This window comes from Helicoverpa zea, chromosome 9 (assembly GCF_022581195.2).
Source record: "Helicoverpa zea isolate HzStark_Cry1AcR chromosome 9, ilHelZeax1.1, whole genome shotgun sequence".
Lineage (NCBI taxonomy): Eukaryota > Metazoa > Arthropoda > Insecta > Lepidoptera > Noctuidae > Helicoverpa > Helicoverpa zea.
The window spans coordinates 6,771,608-6,789,451 of NC_061460.1; the positions used below are offsets into that span (position 1 = coordinate 6,771,608).

At 35.8% G+C, this 17,844-nt stretch overlaps 2 protein-coding genes across 2 annotated transcripts in view; one reads left to right on the forward strand and one right to left on the reverse strand.

Annotated features, from left to right (window-relative positions):
- LOC124633515 (mucin-22-like) overlaps window positions 1-3,644 on the reverse strand; it is a 29,906-nt gene extending 26,262 nt beyond the window's left edge. Inside the window, exon 1 of the mRNA XM_047168763.1 lies at window positions 3,440-3,644. The gene's annotated coding sequence lies outside the window, so the exon portion shown is untranslated. The remainder of the gene's footprint in view (window positions 1-3,439) is intronic.
- Window positions 3,645-10,545: 6,901 nt separating this feature from the next.
- LOC124633236 (28 kDa heat- and acid-stable phosphoprotein) lies at window positions 10,546-17,147 on the forward strand. The gene is made up of 6 exons (XM_047168408.1): window positions 10,546-10,719; window positions 10,964-11,054; window positions 11,996-12,095; window positions 12,499-12,626; window positions 15,522-15,707; window positions 16,132-17,147. The coding sequence occupies exons 1-6, from the start codon at window positions 10,710-10,712 to the stop codon at window positions 16,133-16,135; spliced, it is 519 nt and encodes a 172-aa protein (XP_047024364.1). The 5' UTR covers window positions 10,546-10,709; the 3' UTR covers window positions 16,136-17,147.
- The last annotated feature ends 697 nt before the right edge of the window (window positions 17,148-17,844 follow it).

A 17,844-nucleotide genomic window follows, 5' to 3' on the forward strand; every position in this document is an offset into this window, starting at 1 on the left:
TAACCAATCAGAGGTATTTTCTTTTATAGTGCATTATGTCAAAACTATAAAAGTCTGATGATATACTTAGGCCCAAGTTCACGGACAACATTAACTACCGTTTTTATTAAATCAACTATCTACTATGAACTTTCAAAATAAACGGTTGTTTAAGGAAACTGATGGTTTATGTTGTCGGTCAACTTGATCCTTAGTATAAATACTTGTGTGTATCTAAACATAGATCGTCAATTGTTACCTGCACATCTATCATCAAATGCTATCCATGACAATCCTGATGCCATGACGAGTGTGCCAATGAGAATTGATGGCGCCTATCACGTGCCTTCGTAATAGTCACACGATTACAGAGCGGGTTCATAGAATATAAGATAGTCTATGTATTAGATATACAGTTTGAGATAGGACGGAGGACATATTAATGAAGATCCTTTTTAAATAGGTCAGTATTATGTTTAATTACAACTCTTTAGTGTCAAAATTAGCTAAAACTCCTACCTTGTTTAAGTATATAATTGACTTTTCGTACTAGAATCCGTAAATGTTATGCTGTATTGAAAGATATATTTTTTATAAACCTGCATATATTCGTGCATAAATAAGCATATGTATAAGCCGATTTTAAGTAAGAGACACCACTAATTTAGCTGCAAAGGTACGAACTAATATTACAGTTTGTAATTTTGAAAATAAATAATAATAATAATGTCGATAATGTCGAGACACCTTTTTCACACACGGTCGGTTAGCCCCATGATAAGTTATTTATTAACTTGTGTTATGGGTGCTAACACAACTGATAAACTACATATAGCTACATATATACATATTTATAAATACATATCATAACACCCAGACCACGGCCAACAAGCATGCTCATCACACAAATGTCGACCGAACCGGGAATCGAACCCGGGACCTCAGGTTCGGCGGTCCGGCATGATGACCATTGCGATGACAATAAATCTAGATTTTTGTTCCACTCGCTATGTTGTTGCAGATTAAACTCTTGTACAAACTTTTTCAGGCACAGCTTTTTCAATTAGCGTGTCTATAAGTTTACTTTTTGTTACAGTTATTGCGAACTATACCATTGTTTTAATCTATTAGTGTAGTTATTACAGGATGTTACACTACTTTTATTTCTTCTTCAGGTTTTTGTTGATCGTTTTTGTGCGTCTGTATGTGCATTGTTCTTAAACATCTGTTACAATGATTTACAAGTATGTTAAAAATGTTTTTGGGGATTAGTGATGGTTCTTCTTCCTTTACCCAGAGTCACTCAACGACTGGTCAGAGGCCTAGCAGACTATATTTTGTTTAATCATCGTCATCAACCTTTCTACTGAACTATGGGCAGAGAAGGAATTAGCGCTGATCATCACTCTTTAGGCGGATTGGTGATTTCAAACTAAAGTCCAAGTACACATGTTGAAGATGTTTTTCTTCACCTTTACTCAGTTATTGTTGTCCAAGATACACTTTACACTTGCCTGAACTAGAATCGAACCCGCACACATACTTGAGAGGCAGGTGTTTTGACCACTCGTTTAATGGTTTATGTTCATTGTAACTGGTCTCCATACATGCAGAAAGTAGAAATAGTCTAACAACCCTACCATATATTTGCCATATTTCATTCAAACCATTGTACTCAGTACTAAATAGAGGGAAGTTACCAAAATAGATTGCTTGCATACGATTTAGTTAAATCTGTTAGAGACACCCATTGATTTACAAAGTATAAAAACGTTCAACAAAATTGCTAATGGTCATACAAATTGCAATTATACATAGATGTTTTTATTTCAAAATAGACTTCATTGACCAAAGGCACAATTAGTAGAAACCGGTAAAATAGTTTTCAGGAAAATAAAGCAGAAAAAATCAATGGCAATAATCTATTATTATGCTATTGTGAGTGCAGTCATTGTTTATCTCACTAATAGTACTAATTATAAAGCTTATGTCCGCTACTTTAGAAGTCTAAACATAAATTATCCTGAAAGAGTCCACGCTTCTTTGTTACCCTATTTTACTCAATATAGGTTAGACATGTGAAATGATGCTATATTAGAAGAGAGGCAGGAAGAGTGTAATCATAATATCAATAGGAGCCTAAAAACAACCCAACTAAAGAACTTTTTCTATACTTTATGTAAAAAGTTGTGTCAAAACTATCGTACTATACATAATGTTTCACCAATCTTATCACTAGTATTGTAATTAAGTATTTCGAAGATCCACCTTATAAAGGCAAGGGCATACAAAATTCAACTTCTATTTTCTATGCATTTTTATCATCTGCAACTATTTCATTTACCACCCAAACTATATAAAAACAAATCCAATTAAATAAAGCAAATTCCAATAAACAGGACAGCACAGGCATCCATTACAAGCAGTTTAACTATCTGGCTAGTACGTTCACTATCGGGCTATCGATCGAATTAGCATGGGCCGTGCGCTAACAATGTTGATGTACTACAAGATTCTTCTCTCGGATAATATTGAGCAATTTATTGGACAAAGGCTTATTTTGTGTGGTATCACTTGGAATCTTAGAAACTTTTTGTGGGAGATAAGACCTATTAGATAGGTGCTTTATTAAATTTCCTATGGTAATACTGAATATTTTTTTAATGAAAGTGAATGCGGATCGCTTTTGTTACTGTATTTAAAATTACTCATATTTGAACGGATGAGTAATTAAAAACAATAGCGTAGGTATTGTTTAAGAAAAAATTTTGAACGTTTAAAGAAAGTGTTGCGGTTTTTACGTACATATTTTAAGAAATATTATGCTTACTTTTAACTGAATTTTCAAAAAGGAGGTTCGGAACTCGAATGTTTAAATGTTTTTAAGGTGGCGTTCTTTTTACGAAGAAATTTGAATTTTGAAGTCCCGTTCCAGTTCCAGTATTGTCTTTGCAAAATGTGTTAGTGGCCAGTTACATTGTGTGATCAATCGCGTTTGCTACAAAACCCTTCGTCACGACCGATGCATGCATAATGAAACGCAAGCCTACTCCTTCGACAATTTTCAAATATCCCTCGCGTCACACTTATGCAGTCTTCAATCATTCTTTAACGGTAAATAAAAAGCTGTAATTGTGATAAGGATCTGTGCAAGTCAAGGGACGAGCTTAATTATTTTTTGTCTCAATTTCAAGTAATTTTATACTTGGTTCTACTGATAACGCTTGTCAGTTATTTAGACTTCAACGAGCGTTTCATACTTTAGTAATATTCTTATTTTAACTGAGGGATCTAACAGATAAAAAAATATTTAGCATTACTAATAAATAAATAATATATGTTGTTATGTGTCAATATTAAGTGACCGTTAATTCCGGTAACTTAAAAATTGAAAAATAGAGCTTCAGACCTGAAAATATTTTTACATTTCATATCTAAAATAATTTTCACTGGTACTCACCAAAAATCCTTCAGCACTATTCAGATATATCACAGACACTAACGTTCAGTCTTATTCTTGTTTAGAATAATGAAACTTAGATTTAAATTTATTAAAATTCGTTGTCGAAGTGAGCTTCTCGTTTAGGAGTCGGTAAGGAAATGGCTAGTATTCGTAGGGGCTGGAATCGTCCTTGCGTGGCGGGCAAGGTCTCAGCGAGTCAGTAAGGCTATGTATGGATGCGCGCCGCCGTTCCTCAGCCTCTTATACCAACACATGATACACTTGGCACTCTTATCGATACTATTTACCGCGTCATGACATCCGTGGGGGCTCCGCATCAGTGTTTTGTTTTTTATCGACGATTACAACTCGAGTGTACATTGCCATCTCGATTAAATAGTGATTACCGATTCTTATTGTGTGCCAGTCATAACGAATATGGGATTATAATAGGTTTGAATAACATTGTTAGTTCTATGGTAGAAGGAACGTTTAAAGGCAATATAAAGTACGATCTCGTTGTTTCAAATCTAAGGGACTTAATAAAATTCACTGTGAAAGTTATGAGTGTTGATGTCAATTTTGCTAATTAATTTAGGTTTTATTAGGAAATATTTGTTGAGGTTCAAGAATTGTTATGTTCAGGTACATAATTGTATTACAATGCAGATATAAAAGAAGTAAATACAAAGTATTCAATAGATGGGAACGTATAAAATAATTAAATGTTATTAACTTAATTACATGACTGTGTAACTAGAGGAAAAAGCTGTAATTTTGTACAAGCGGCTTCTAGAACTATTACTAAGGGTCTTTTATTATATCGTTTGTTTTCTCACGTACTGGATATTCCTAAATATTTTAAGGTTTATGTTTTTCATAACATAAATTAGTTAGATATTGTTTTTGAATGGTCGCAAGCGAAATCAGCAGACTATTCGCACTATATCAATTGCTGGGACACGATTACACACAGGATCGCAATCTAAAGAAATAGGTAACTAACTGACTGAGAAAGTTTTTTTTATATATTTGGGAAGTGTTGGAATATATTAAAACAAAATTGGTGGGGATTAAATAAATACTATCACCTTAGAACTACCGAATTCTGACGTCATACCTTCAGCGATACAGGTAGTATTATGACTGCACCGATATGCATATACGTAGTTTAAGTAGTCGCTGTGTGACCTCTTTAACTTCAAAACATAAATAAAAACACACCCACGAAAGAAAGAATCTCTAAAGTAGGACAAACTAAAAAAATACTGAGCTAAACTCCACAGAATAATGACACTTATTTTGTTACATTCTCCATATAATGTGAAAATAATCGTAAATATTTTCGAAAAAAACCATTTTGTCGAATCCAGGACACGTATTCTGCAATAATGTTATCATTATCAATGAAGTGAATAAACAACTTTGTACGACATTCAGCTTACAAGAATTACCGTTACAAATGTATGAAAAAACGGGATAAATGTGGACCTTACTTGCGTATTACCAGTGTTGGTAATAAACTTGCAATTTAACTGATAAACGATTGTACATTGTCAACCCAGCAGGGAATTACCGAGATTCGAATGATGCGGACGTTAAAGGACTGTGTTATTAAATGATTTAGATGATCTTATTATAACATCGACAGACACAATTCGTAAAGGCAACAATCGATAAAGGCTGTCATTTGAACGTCTTTGGCAGTCGTTACGGGTAGTCAGAAGCCAGTAAGACTGACAGCTAATCTTGCCTAGGGGTTGCCCGGGGAACTGGATTAAGGAGGGCAGATAGGCAGTCACTATGTGTAAAACACTGGTAACCAGCTGCATCAAGTAAAACTAGAAGCCGACCACAACATATTTGGAAAAAAGCTAGGTAGATGATAAAGATACAATTGCATGTGACTATACTTATTGCCGATTTTGTAATACTGGCTAAACACGTGTGTGCTCCTTGAGAAAACCCATTTTTATTATGTCCTAATGAGAAGAACCAAATCGAACAGTTACCTAATTAAGTTGAGATTTTTATCGAACAACAGAGGAACCGTTAAGTATTTGCATTTTTGCTTCCTTAATTAACGTATAAATTTTATGCACTCAGAAAAACATGAAAATCCAGGCGCCAGGTACCAATAAAATGTTAAGTTAATCCCTTTTTTGGTTTGTAATTTTTGCAAACCAAAATGAAGAAAGTACTTACTTGACTAATTTTGCACTTACCATTCGAAATGGATTGGATTAGGACCATGTCGAGTCTAAATCAATTCCATAAAATTTTTAAGATTATTTTATCCGAGTACTGAAAGAAGTTTGGAGCTGCTAGTACCTACCACATACAATCAATAGTGGGATCCTAAATCTATGGTCAACTTCTTTCTGAAACTCACTTCAGTACCTAAGCCTATGACGTCACACACAATTGACCCAGTACTAACCACGATTACCAGTCATGCAACCGTAATTTGTAATCATCCTTTAACCAAGTGAATAGTCACGAGATACAATCAAACATATGTATTAACAAATACAACTATAGATAACCACTATCAGAAGAGCTAGTACTACAAATAGATGAAGTGTCCAAGAATCCTCGCAGACTACAGACTAAACTATTGGCTTTAATTTTTAGGCACAAGTATAGTTTGAAGGTAATCGTAGTGGATTTCGCATAACATAGCAGCATGTCATCCTCTTCAGCAGATCCGATTAGTCATAATTATTTCGTTTTTAAGATAAGTAGCATTGACTATAAAATACTTTTATCGGATAGTCGCAATGATTCATATTTGAGCCTTAATATATTATAAAAAAAAATATTTTAATGATATTAAAATCATATTTTCTTCATGTATTATTTACCCTAACTAAGCTGGTTTACTACTGCCAAAACTAAGATGGTTTTATTTATGTGAGAATAAACAAATTAATTAGCCATGTGTGACGACATGTTAAGAAATCGCATCTCATAATTTACACACAATTAAGTGTTAACTGCTTGATTGCGCTGAAATTAATTCATAGCTCCAAAAAAACAAGACCAAAACTTATTATCATTAAGTGAAACGTAAAAATAAGATTTAGATTTGGACTGATGACTAAAAGTTCCGAAGCCAATACTCCCGTTACAATGCGGTTGACAAATTAGACATCATCCTTCATTTTCTTAATTAAAGATTTAAAATTGAAACATCAAACTATCTGCATATTTTTGGCCAATTTAACACCCATAGCAAACACGTAAAATCAGAGGCACGAGCTGTCATTTTTTTTTTTTAATTAAAAATCACTTTGGTCAACGTAACAGATAGCATAAGAAACTTCCGTGACGTATACTTTAAAAGATGAACGTTTTATATGGCAAACCGTTATGCGATAATGTCGTCGTAATCTGCATTTTCGCGAGTCCCACGATCGTGCACAAAAACACGCACCTACTTAAATCGGACTTACATTAAACACTTTATTATTTTTCTCTTAATTGAAAGCAATTTGTCATATCTTTGTTGAACGGTAACCGAATATGATATCGCGGTGTACAGTATACCTTTAAAGGGTCAAACCGATTTTTCATGTGAACGTTTTTATATTAAATATTGGTAATTTTTCATTCTGTTTTTGCCACCTATAAATGTCCTCAAGGCTCTGACCTTAAAAGGATCGCTTTGGCATAGCGCATTAGGTATTCGTAATTTTTCCTTATTTAACACATTCTTGTAGGCCCTCTTCCCAAAATGCTTTAATAGGAAATAGGTCTAAGTTTGTATAAAGTATCGTAGTAACGTTTAAGTATGTTCTTTCTGAAGCAACAATGTAACATCGTTATTTAATAAGAACGAACAATGTGTAGAGATAAATAAACCTCCCTTTTTATAAAAATAAACTTCGTCTTGATGTCCATAAACATCCAATTCCAAGTTATTTGCGGCAAGCAGAATTATTTTCAAAGCGCAGATGACACACATACTCTGCCGACACTGATGTGGGCCCACAAGAGTCCCTTTTTGCATCTTTTTTACACGCAATAACGCATCTCTAAGATGTTTACTTACTTCACGCTCAATGGCTTAAGTTAATATTAAGCGAGTGCTAACATCTAATTTATTAGTCTATTTTTCCTCGGTGACTAAGTCATAATAAAGTGCATTTTTATTATTGATGGCATATTTATGTAAAAAATCTATTGTGGCAAGCATAATTTAAGACCTTAGTTTCCTTGTGTCTTCTCTTTAAATACATTATGAATGGTACCTACTTTGGGCTGCCAAAATATTTGTTACGATGAACGCAAAAACTTAAAACGAGTAAGGTCTGAAGTGACTATAAAATGTAACGTTCCACGACGCTGTAGTTAATGACTTACGGCGAAAATACGCCATTTTAAAGCCGGTAATTATTAAAAATAATGATCGAAGAACCGTCTTGATGGCAGAAGGTTTTGTCGTCAACCGCAAAATGGACTAGTCAAACGTATATTTTTGCTATGCTATTATAACTCCCTGGTTGAAATATTTTCATTATGAGTTTAAAATCAAAATTATCAGAGCACTGGCAGATTCTTTTCATTCGGGATTAATTTCAAGACAAGAGATATGAAAGGGTACCTACTATATCAGGTGTTTCCTGCTGTTGTGGCCAGTACAGCCTTCGCCATATGTAACGCGGCTAACCATTACAAACAATCAATCTAGGCTACGCATACACATCCCCAAATACGTACTACTTACAGTTCCGTATTGTTTTGCTCCTCAATGTAGGTAATAGATATTCGCGGAATCACTAAGTTTCTTTCCCATTGTGTCGGATAAGTGGTTCAAAGGTAAGTATTGTTTACCTACATAAAAAGTATTTAAGTACACTATGAGTCACAGTGAACAATTCGTCAAAAACATTAGGTTTGTGTGTCGGCCGTGTCGTACATAGTAAGGTGCTGATCAGCCTTGACTCGGCAATAACCTCTCAATCGAGGTGAATGATTCGTGTTTAGTTTCTATAACAGGATATTATAGGATAATTACTTTTATGGTAGCATTCTTTTGTTTTGGGACCTTGACGTCACGTTGTGATCGAAGAGGACAATTTATTTGGTACGACAGTAGGTAAGTCTTAAACAGCTTCAACAACATGGTAATAAAGGGTAATAATAAAATAACCCTTACCAAGCTTGTAATTTTACTACATTCTGTCTGCATGCCTTGAAGTATCCTAGATGAGACCACATGATGACATTAACTTTTTGTAGCTCCATAATATATTATATCAAGGCACGAGAAAAAGCTGTAGACTTTCGTGTCACACGTGCTTATAGGTAGATAGATCTTGATCAGAATCAGCCTATTACCACAGGCATTATCCTAGGAAGGTACCCCTAGAATTAAATTGTCCGTAGACGTATAAAGGGACTAATAGGTCATGTTTCCTTACCGTTACCTCTTATGTTCGAAAATAATTCAGTAAATCAAGAAGGCACCTAAAATTGTTGTGTCCTCTTGTAAACATGCCCATAATTTATTTTTACCGGGTCACATGTGACCCAAAAGTTGACGGCAAAAAAGTGATAAAAGAAAAATGTTTTGACCACACACTTGACCTATATAGGATTGTTTATAATGGTGGCAGTTTTGTTTAACGGCTGATGGTAAAATGAGCGCATTAATCAAATTGATAAGGTTTTGAGGTGCACTTAAACGCATGTCAATGACCTCGGCTTAACAAAACGTTTAGGGTGCGGTCACAGTTAGCGCAAAAACTTTGTAGGTCTTATAGACTAGCTTCGGACAGATTATATTAATAAAATATTGTTTTCAAATCGCATTTCAATTCCTGCGATTAGTCCGTCTAAACAAACAAGTAAATGGCTCTAAAGCTGCTAAGTATAGAAAGGAAGTGTCAAGTAACTGAGAATAATAAAAGGCTTACTTACACTTTATTAAGTTATGCAAAATTTTAAAAAAAATCCACTTCACAACTAACTTTAATATGAAGACCTATATTTTTCGCAAAAAGTAACTGAAATGTCAAAATGTGCTTGTTTTTGTTACTTTCCCGGGCTTTTCATGCTAGTCGACGGATTGGCAAAGACACTCTTCAAAACAGCTTATTATGAAAATTATTGGATGGTGATGATTTTCGAATGTTTTCTTTTTTTATTAAGAACTCCGTTACCTATTTATTGTCTGCTTAACTAATAAGGTAGCCATAATCGTTGTAAAATAGGTAATATAATCTATCTAGGGATACAAATTTGACTTTATTAAAATTAAAGTTTGAGACCATAATAAATGTCCTTTTTTATCTGAATAAAGTTTTTTGGTTTATTTCATTTTGAGAAACATAAATTGTTTCGAGTACAAGACAAGCTCGAAATGTTTTCAATATTGCGGTAAGTGGCACTTTACTTGCTCCTAGAGGATGTATTAGGTAAAGTCTCAAGTATGAAAGAATGTGCGTATTGATGAAATATATCCGAATTAAGAACCTCCTTCGGGCAGTTGATAACTTAGAAAGATCAAATTTATCTCAATAGATGACGTTAACGTCCATAACTAAATTGGAATAAAAGTGAGGTAATATTGCATGAAATATTTAATTATGTTAATATTTATAAAATATCCTAATAAGAAATCCAGTAATTAATAGGATTATTTTAATACCTAAGAACAAAAGTTCTTGTTTGTGCTGGGTTTTATTATCTGGATTATTTATACGATGTTGCCAAATAATTAATAATATTTTAGTCGATTATTTTCGCTTCATATATGCCTACTTCATATAGGAACTTGTAGAAGAGTCATGATGAGCTTATACTTTACCTAGACTTAAAGTCTGGTATGAGGCGTGATCTTATTTCGTCTAATAATATACATCAATTCCAAAAGTTCTTTATAATCATTGACAAACATTTAGAAAGAAAATATAAATATTTCCGAGTTGTGATAATACAACATATGCGACTTTAATAAGCTTTCTAATAAGCCCGTCCAAGACGTTAGTAACATATTACATTCAAAATATTGATGTTTTTTACACATGACACAAAAAAAAAACAATTTCAGGGCGTGGTTATAAAATCGACTAAAGTATTGCTTTATTTAACGTGGCAACATTTGATTTTTATTATCTATACTACGTTTCGATTTCGAATTCCGGTTCCGACGAGACGTCAACGCTAAATTTATCCGATTTTTATTAGTATTTTGCTTACTAATTTCCTTCAAAGAATAGAACTGCAATTCATAACATAATCTTTAGTCACTTAAAACATTCATTAATTCATACACTCAATCATGCCACGCGGTAAGTTGATTGTATACGTGTTGTTTTTTCTCAATGTCGTCCAATGTTATGAGAATGTGCTTTTATCAAAAATTCCTCATTATTCATTGCAGCGCAGTTATAAATAAATTTTAAAAATATTAAATTGTTCATAATGATACTACATATCGGAGCAATAGTATACATACAATGTATTCTACAATATTATTGATTGTTTAGTTGGCCTAACCTTTATGACGAATATTTTGTTTGTGGAATGTTACAGGTAAGTTCACGAATCACAAGGGCCGCAACCGCAAGTTCACGAGCCCAGAGGAGCTGGAAGAGCAGCGGAAACAAGAAGAACAGAAGCAAAAGTGAGTGGCTCATTAAGTATTAGTGATTTGTCTATGATGCGTTAATTACGCGACTCATAGACTCGACGACAAAGCGTATACAAAAGATAGTTTACATTAATCTAGTACCTTGCAGGTAAACTGTTATTATCTTACAATGAATTTATGATCTGATAAAATTGCAATATTGTGGATTGAATTTTCTGTTTAAGGTAATTCACTTGAATTTCCATAGTGTAGTTTTAAATAGTTATTTGCTAACTGCATTGTAGACAACAATATCAGGGTTGTGCATTCATATCTTACAATAACAGTCTGTCATTGAAACAATGTAATTATTTTATTATGTGATAATGAAAAGGAACTTTGTAGAAACCTCGAAGCTTTAACAATTTTAATCAGATTCATTTCTTTAATTCTTTCTTTGTTCTATTTTTTAGTAACTTAAATAAATGCAAAGTTCCTATTATATAATAAACATTAAAAGTTGCTGTCCACACCAAAATGAACCATTTCTTTGGGCACAAGGCGGCTCTTTACCTATGACTCAAATCATGCTGAAATCATGACTATCATTCTAATTATAATCCTGATAGTTAATATTTAAGGAATTTTGCAGTCTAGAACTCTACATTTAATGATTCTGAGAAATCAGACTTGCTTGACCGTTTAATGGACGCCATTAAACTATGAGAATTTACTATCTGTACTTAAACTGCAAAGATGTGATATCACTGGATAAAAAAATGTCCTATGTTTCATTTGAGTGAGCAATTAACTTTATTAACAATTATCTTGGTAGGACTTTCTTGAATCATCCAGCGCCCTCTCTAAGTAATAAATATATTATTTTTATTAGGGCACAGGCCACTTGTCACACAGAGAAGGATTGAGTGTTGAATGAATTCAGACATTAAGTTTCCTTGAGATGTTGTACAGTAGTATGCTATATTAAATTCCAGATGGAGAAAAGAGCATGGGAAAGAGAGCTCCAGTGAAGAAGAATCTGAGGAAGAAAAGTCTGGCTCCGGCAGTGACGAGGACAGTGACTCGGATGATGATGTAAATATGTTTTGTATGTTGTTTAGATTTGACTTGCTGCTTCCACTGTTGTCGTCTTGTGTGTTTGTATGGGCTTATTATAAAATTCATGATCATGCTTGCATTAATACTACAGTAGACACTACCTTATTTATTAAGTAATTGCGTAGCTTGACTGCTGTGCATGGGGTCTCATGATCTATGCCTGGGTCGCTGATCTCCTCATATGAGAACAGCTGTGGCCGACAATCAGCTACGATGTCATCTTATTACTAGAGATATCATAATATGATCTCTATATCTTCTATATATAATATATAGAAGAGTTGAACAGGGTAGTGTGTGTTACATGTGTAGTGTAGCTAAAAGTTGTGTTGTGTTTTTATTACATTCCTGTTACCAACTTAACATATTAATGTTTCAGAGACCATCCAAAGCCAAGGGTGTGTCCGGCCTCATTGAAGTAGAAAATCCCAACCGTGTAGTGAAGAAAAACAAGAAATTGAACAACTTGGACAATCTAGGTGAAGGAGAGAAACCTCAATTATCAAGGTATGATCTTAAAAGTAATGTAGTTGAATTAAATAAAAAAACAATTCAATTAAAATTCCATTACATTTTTTTTACAATTTCTTTTGGGATTTCTTAAATTGACTGTTCAACAGTCAATTTTATAGCAAAGGGTGCTATCTGACTGTGATTCCTAAAGACTCATCCATCCTCCGAGCCTTTTTCCCAAACTATGTTGGGGTCGGCTTCCAGTCTAACCGGATTCAGCTGAGTACCAGTGCTTTACAAGAAGCGACTGCCTATCTGACCTCCTCAACCCAGTTACCCGGGCAACCCGATACCCCTTGGTTAAACTGGTGTCAGACTTACTGGCTTCTGACTACCCGTAACGACTGCCAACGATGTTCAATGTAGACATGGGCGCCGCCCCAGAATTTTGCGGCGGCGGCGCGCTGATGAATTTTACACAGCGGCGGCGTGACGCCGGCGGCGTGGATGATATACATGTTAATAGATTTGCAATTCCTTTCGATTCTAATAAAATTATTCTTGCTGTCATCCTTATAGTCATTGCCATTTCCCTCCAACACTCATACTCCTTTCATTCATATCTCCCATTTCAATCATCTAATCTACCACCGCATTTCTTAATTGCTCCGCCAAATCGGCCCTTTCCAACCTGTGCCATTTTATGTTTGGAGGTAACTTTTCTTTGCCCTTTATTGACTTTATTGTAAACGCCACTTCCATAACAAGGGGTCTGTGTTGCGAGACTACACTTTCACCCGGTATAACCTTACAATCTTTTATGTTCTTCAAATTACTGCGTCTAACCAAAAAGTAATAAATTTGTGTGGCACGTGGACCGCTTTTATAGGTGATCCTGTGCTCCGAGTTCTTCTGGAACCACGTGTTGACCACTGCCAGATCAAACGCAGTAGCCGGTAGCAACAGGGCTTCACCCTGTCGACATATAGCTTACATAAGGTGTTCGTTGACCTTGAAAAGGCATATGACTGGGTACCTCGTGAGGTTTTGTGGTGGGCCCTTAAGGAGAAAGGTATGCCAGGCTCGAATCAACTGCACATACTTCATGTGCAGTTGATTCGAGCGATGTACGGCAGATGCAGTACACAAGTCCGGTCTACAGCCGGCACTACCGCCAGTTTCAGTGTAGGGGTTGGCTTACATCAGGGGTCGGCGCTCAGTCCTTCCTTACCTCTTCCTGTTGTTAATGGACGCCCTTACAGCGGACATACAGGAGGAGGTTTCCTGGTGTATGCTTTTCGCCAATGATTGTTCTGGTGGGGGAGAGTGGGCCAGAGGTCCAGAGCAGATTGGAGGCATGGCGGCTAAGACTGAAGACGGTAGATTTAAAGGTCAGCAAGAGCAAAACCGAGTACCTACATTGCGATTTTGGCGGTATATCAAGACCCATGACCATAACCCTAGCCGGCATGCCTCTACCAGTCTGCTCCGACTTCCGGTACCTTGGTTCACTCGTCCAAAGTGACGATGAGGTGGACAGGGATGTTACGCATCAGATCAATTCTGGATGGATGCAGTGGCGACAGGTAACTAGCACTATTTGTGACCCACCGGATGCCCCTCAAACTGAAGGGCAAAATTTACAAATCCGTAATAAGACCTGTCGTCCTGTATGGATCAGAGTGTTGGGCATTGAAAAAGAAGGATGAGAATAGAGTGCATGTAGCAAAGATGAGAATGTTGAGACGGAGGTGTGGGGTTAACAGAATGGACAAAGTCAGGAATGAGTATATCAGAGGAAGCCTTGAAGAGTTTGTCGTGGTATGGGCATGTGATGAGACGGTGTGAAACGCATGTCACAAAGAGTGTGCTAAGTAGACCGAGGAAAAGATGGATTGATTGATGACTGAAAGAGGACGTGAAGCAGAAGGGAGTGGATGTAAGTATGTCTGACAGAGAGGAATGGAAGAAAAAGACATGTTGCACCGACTCCAAATGACTTGGGAACAGGGCAGGAAGATGATGATGACTCGGAGTACTTGTAGCGGGTATACACAGCAGAGCCCTTGCAAATGTAGACAGCCATGGAAATTCTGTCTTCTTCTCATTCCAAAATGATGGAAGGTCCGCATTTTGGAAATGGGTCGATCCCCAATAGCAGAAGCAAGATATTGCCAACATTCTTGATCTAATGGATCATCTTCGATTCCATGACCAACAGCACTATGTTTTTTGGATAGTTTACTCAAAATTGATGAAAACTACTGATATTTAAAGAAACTGAAGTGTCCATTTCGTTCAGATAGGCAGTCGCTCCTTGTAAAGCACTGGTACTCAGCTGAATCCGGTTAGACTAGAAACCGACCCCAACATGGTTGGGAAAAAGGCTCGGAGGAAGAAGAGTATTGCCTAAATAATTGCGAACAAAATGGCACGTCTTAACCTAACTCACGCCGCGCAGCTAATGTCGGCGGCGGCGGCGGCGCGCGGGCGTGTCGCGGCGTGGCGACGCCGGCGCGGCGCCCATGTCTAGTTCAATGACAGCCGGGACCTACAGTTTAACGTGCCATCCGAAACACAGTCATTGGCGTCTAAGATATACTTAGAAAGTACATACAAACTTAGAAAAGTTGCATTGGTACTTGCCTGACCTGGCTGACTGATTCCTAAAGACTAAATCCATTTTAACTAAAGGTGGTTTGTGACAATAGTCATAGTATAAGAATGTATGAAAATTTTCGCGACGCGAAACCTATGTCCGGTTTGATACATCATTTCGATATCGTCTCAAATCACTTATGAACGCGCGCGGATTTCGGAAACCGCTGACCAAACACTTCCAAACTACCGGAAAAATTAATATTACTCCTGTTTTATTATTTTTTAAACAAATTAATGATTTTATTTTAACTTTTAGTACTACATTAACACTGAAATTACATGTTTCAGGCGTGAAAGAGAAGAAATAGAAAAGCAGAGAGCAGCCGCCGCGTACCAGAAATTGCACGCCGAGGGTAAAACCGAGCAAGCGCGAGCCGACCTCGCGAGGCTGGCCATCATCCGCCAACAGCGGGAGGAGGCCGCTAAACGCAGGGAGGCTGAGAAGAAAGCTAAGGATGAAACACCTAAGAAAAGGTAACCTAGTAATCTAGTATACCTTTTATAGTCAACATACTTTGTAGTGGCGAGGAAAACCTAGTAGTCGCTGTTATGCACAGGGACCATTTTTACGGTCCAATCTCAAAGGGAGAAACAGGACCATATATCTAAGTCTTTTATCTGTCTGTCCATCCATCTATCACTAGACACCATCTGTCTCTCACGAACCATGGTAGTAAGACAGTTCAAAATTTGCACAGATGATATCATGTTATTGTTGTCACTGTAACAACAAAAGTCTGAGAACTAGAATAAATGATATTTTGGGGAGCTCCCAAAAATTGGTGCTGGCTTCCACTTTAAATTATTCCAGCTGAGGACCATGTTATTTGAAAGCCAGTGTATGCAAAGTTTATGTTTTGGATGAATTTTAATGTAAATGTTTGATTATTTATTACAGGTAGACTAATGAGGTGACGAGGTGCCGTTTCGCTGTTTCGCATGCTCATAATCTCAGGCTAGGTGGCTTTCCGAAACACACTCCTATTGAATATTGTGATCTTATCTTATACAATTATTTGCATATGGAATTGTTTGTTCATGTGTAATGCATAATATATTTCTACATCTCTGATTTTGTGAAGCTTTCCTAGCTGTGACATACTTCTAATTGTGTGAAATCTAATTGTTTCTTCTTATGACTGGACAGATAGCTTTGTCTATCAAAGTGACTGGTCAACAAATTCTGGGTCAAAAATTGAATACTGAAAATCAAGTGTTACACCAAAGTGGTGAATGTTCATGTAGTCTTGTTGTTTTTATATAACTAGGTAAATTAAATGTTATATTTTACGTCATGATGTGAGCAACATTATTTTATTAAAATGATTTATAAATGTCTACATTGAATAAAGGCAATATCGCTGTATCAGATGCATATAATATGGTGTTTTATTGACGAGTGACGACGTCCTGGCATGATGACACCAAGATCATAACTCCTTTGCATGCCATCAAAATGTAGACATTTATTAAGCTATCATGATATCATATTACTTATGTATTATATGCCATAAATACTTAATTCCGTCAATGTTAAAGTTTCAATGAATTATTTTAACAGCAATATTATATTGATTTCGCAATGAAATGTCGTTAACATAAATAGCTGATATGTAAATTTAAATTTATATATAACGTAAAGTATGTAATAATGAAGGGTATGATGTCTACATAATTATTTTTGATTCCACCGGAATATGAGTTGTTTTATGAAATGTTCATTGTATGTAACAAGTCATGATGTTTACTTCTCACGACTTGAGCAAAAACTGTCGAATATATCTAACCAATGAGTATTTCATAAAGCAACATAAATGTATGAATTTGCTTAGGACTAATTGTTAGATAGTCTCACTAGACAATTTTTATAAAGCAAATGTGTATCTATATAATAAAAATTGAAAATGATCCTAATACACTCGTTTTCTTGCCTTAATATAATTAACATGACATTTCAACACAATCATTATTATCAGCTCGGATGTTCCGCAGCACGATGTTTCACGTACCTACTCAAGAATTTTGGAGTGGATGTAGTTCCAGATACTTCTAGCTTTACCCTTTCACATATGGGCTTTTGCTCTTTAGATAGACACATTATCAGACAACGAATTGTCTGATTTGTTTATCAATTCCTGGAACTTCCCATTCTTATATTACAGTAAATTGGCGATGATCGAGTAATTGCTGCCTACACTTCGATTTAAAAGTTGTCAGCTTATGAAACTCCAACGAATGCTTTAAACAGCGTTACAAATGAATAGCCACACATTACCGACTTGGCACATTATAGCTTTTCTTAATAGGTCTTTGAACTGAAAATGTGTATCTCCTTGGTTCACGCATCATTATCCCCTGGGAGGGTAATGTGGCGTCGTACAATACTCCTAGATATATGCGCATATTTACTTGCGACCTCGTTTGACGTATACCTTATCTATTTTTCTTTTTTTATGTTTTATTCTTTGTTTTTTGGGGACTCACGTTGAAGATTCGGAGTCTTGATCAGATTTTTGGAGTAAAATTTGTCTAACTTGCTTTTGTAGTCGTTATAAATAAAGTCAACAACGGCGCAGTCACACTAGCGGATTATATTGACACATTCGGGGGA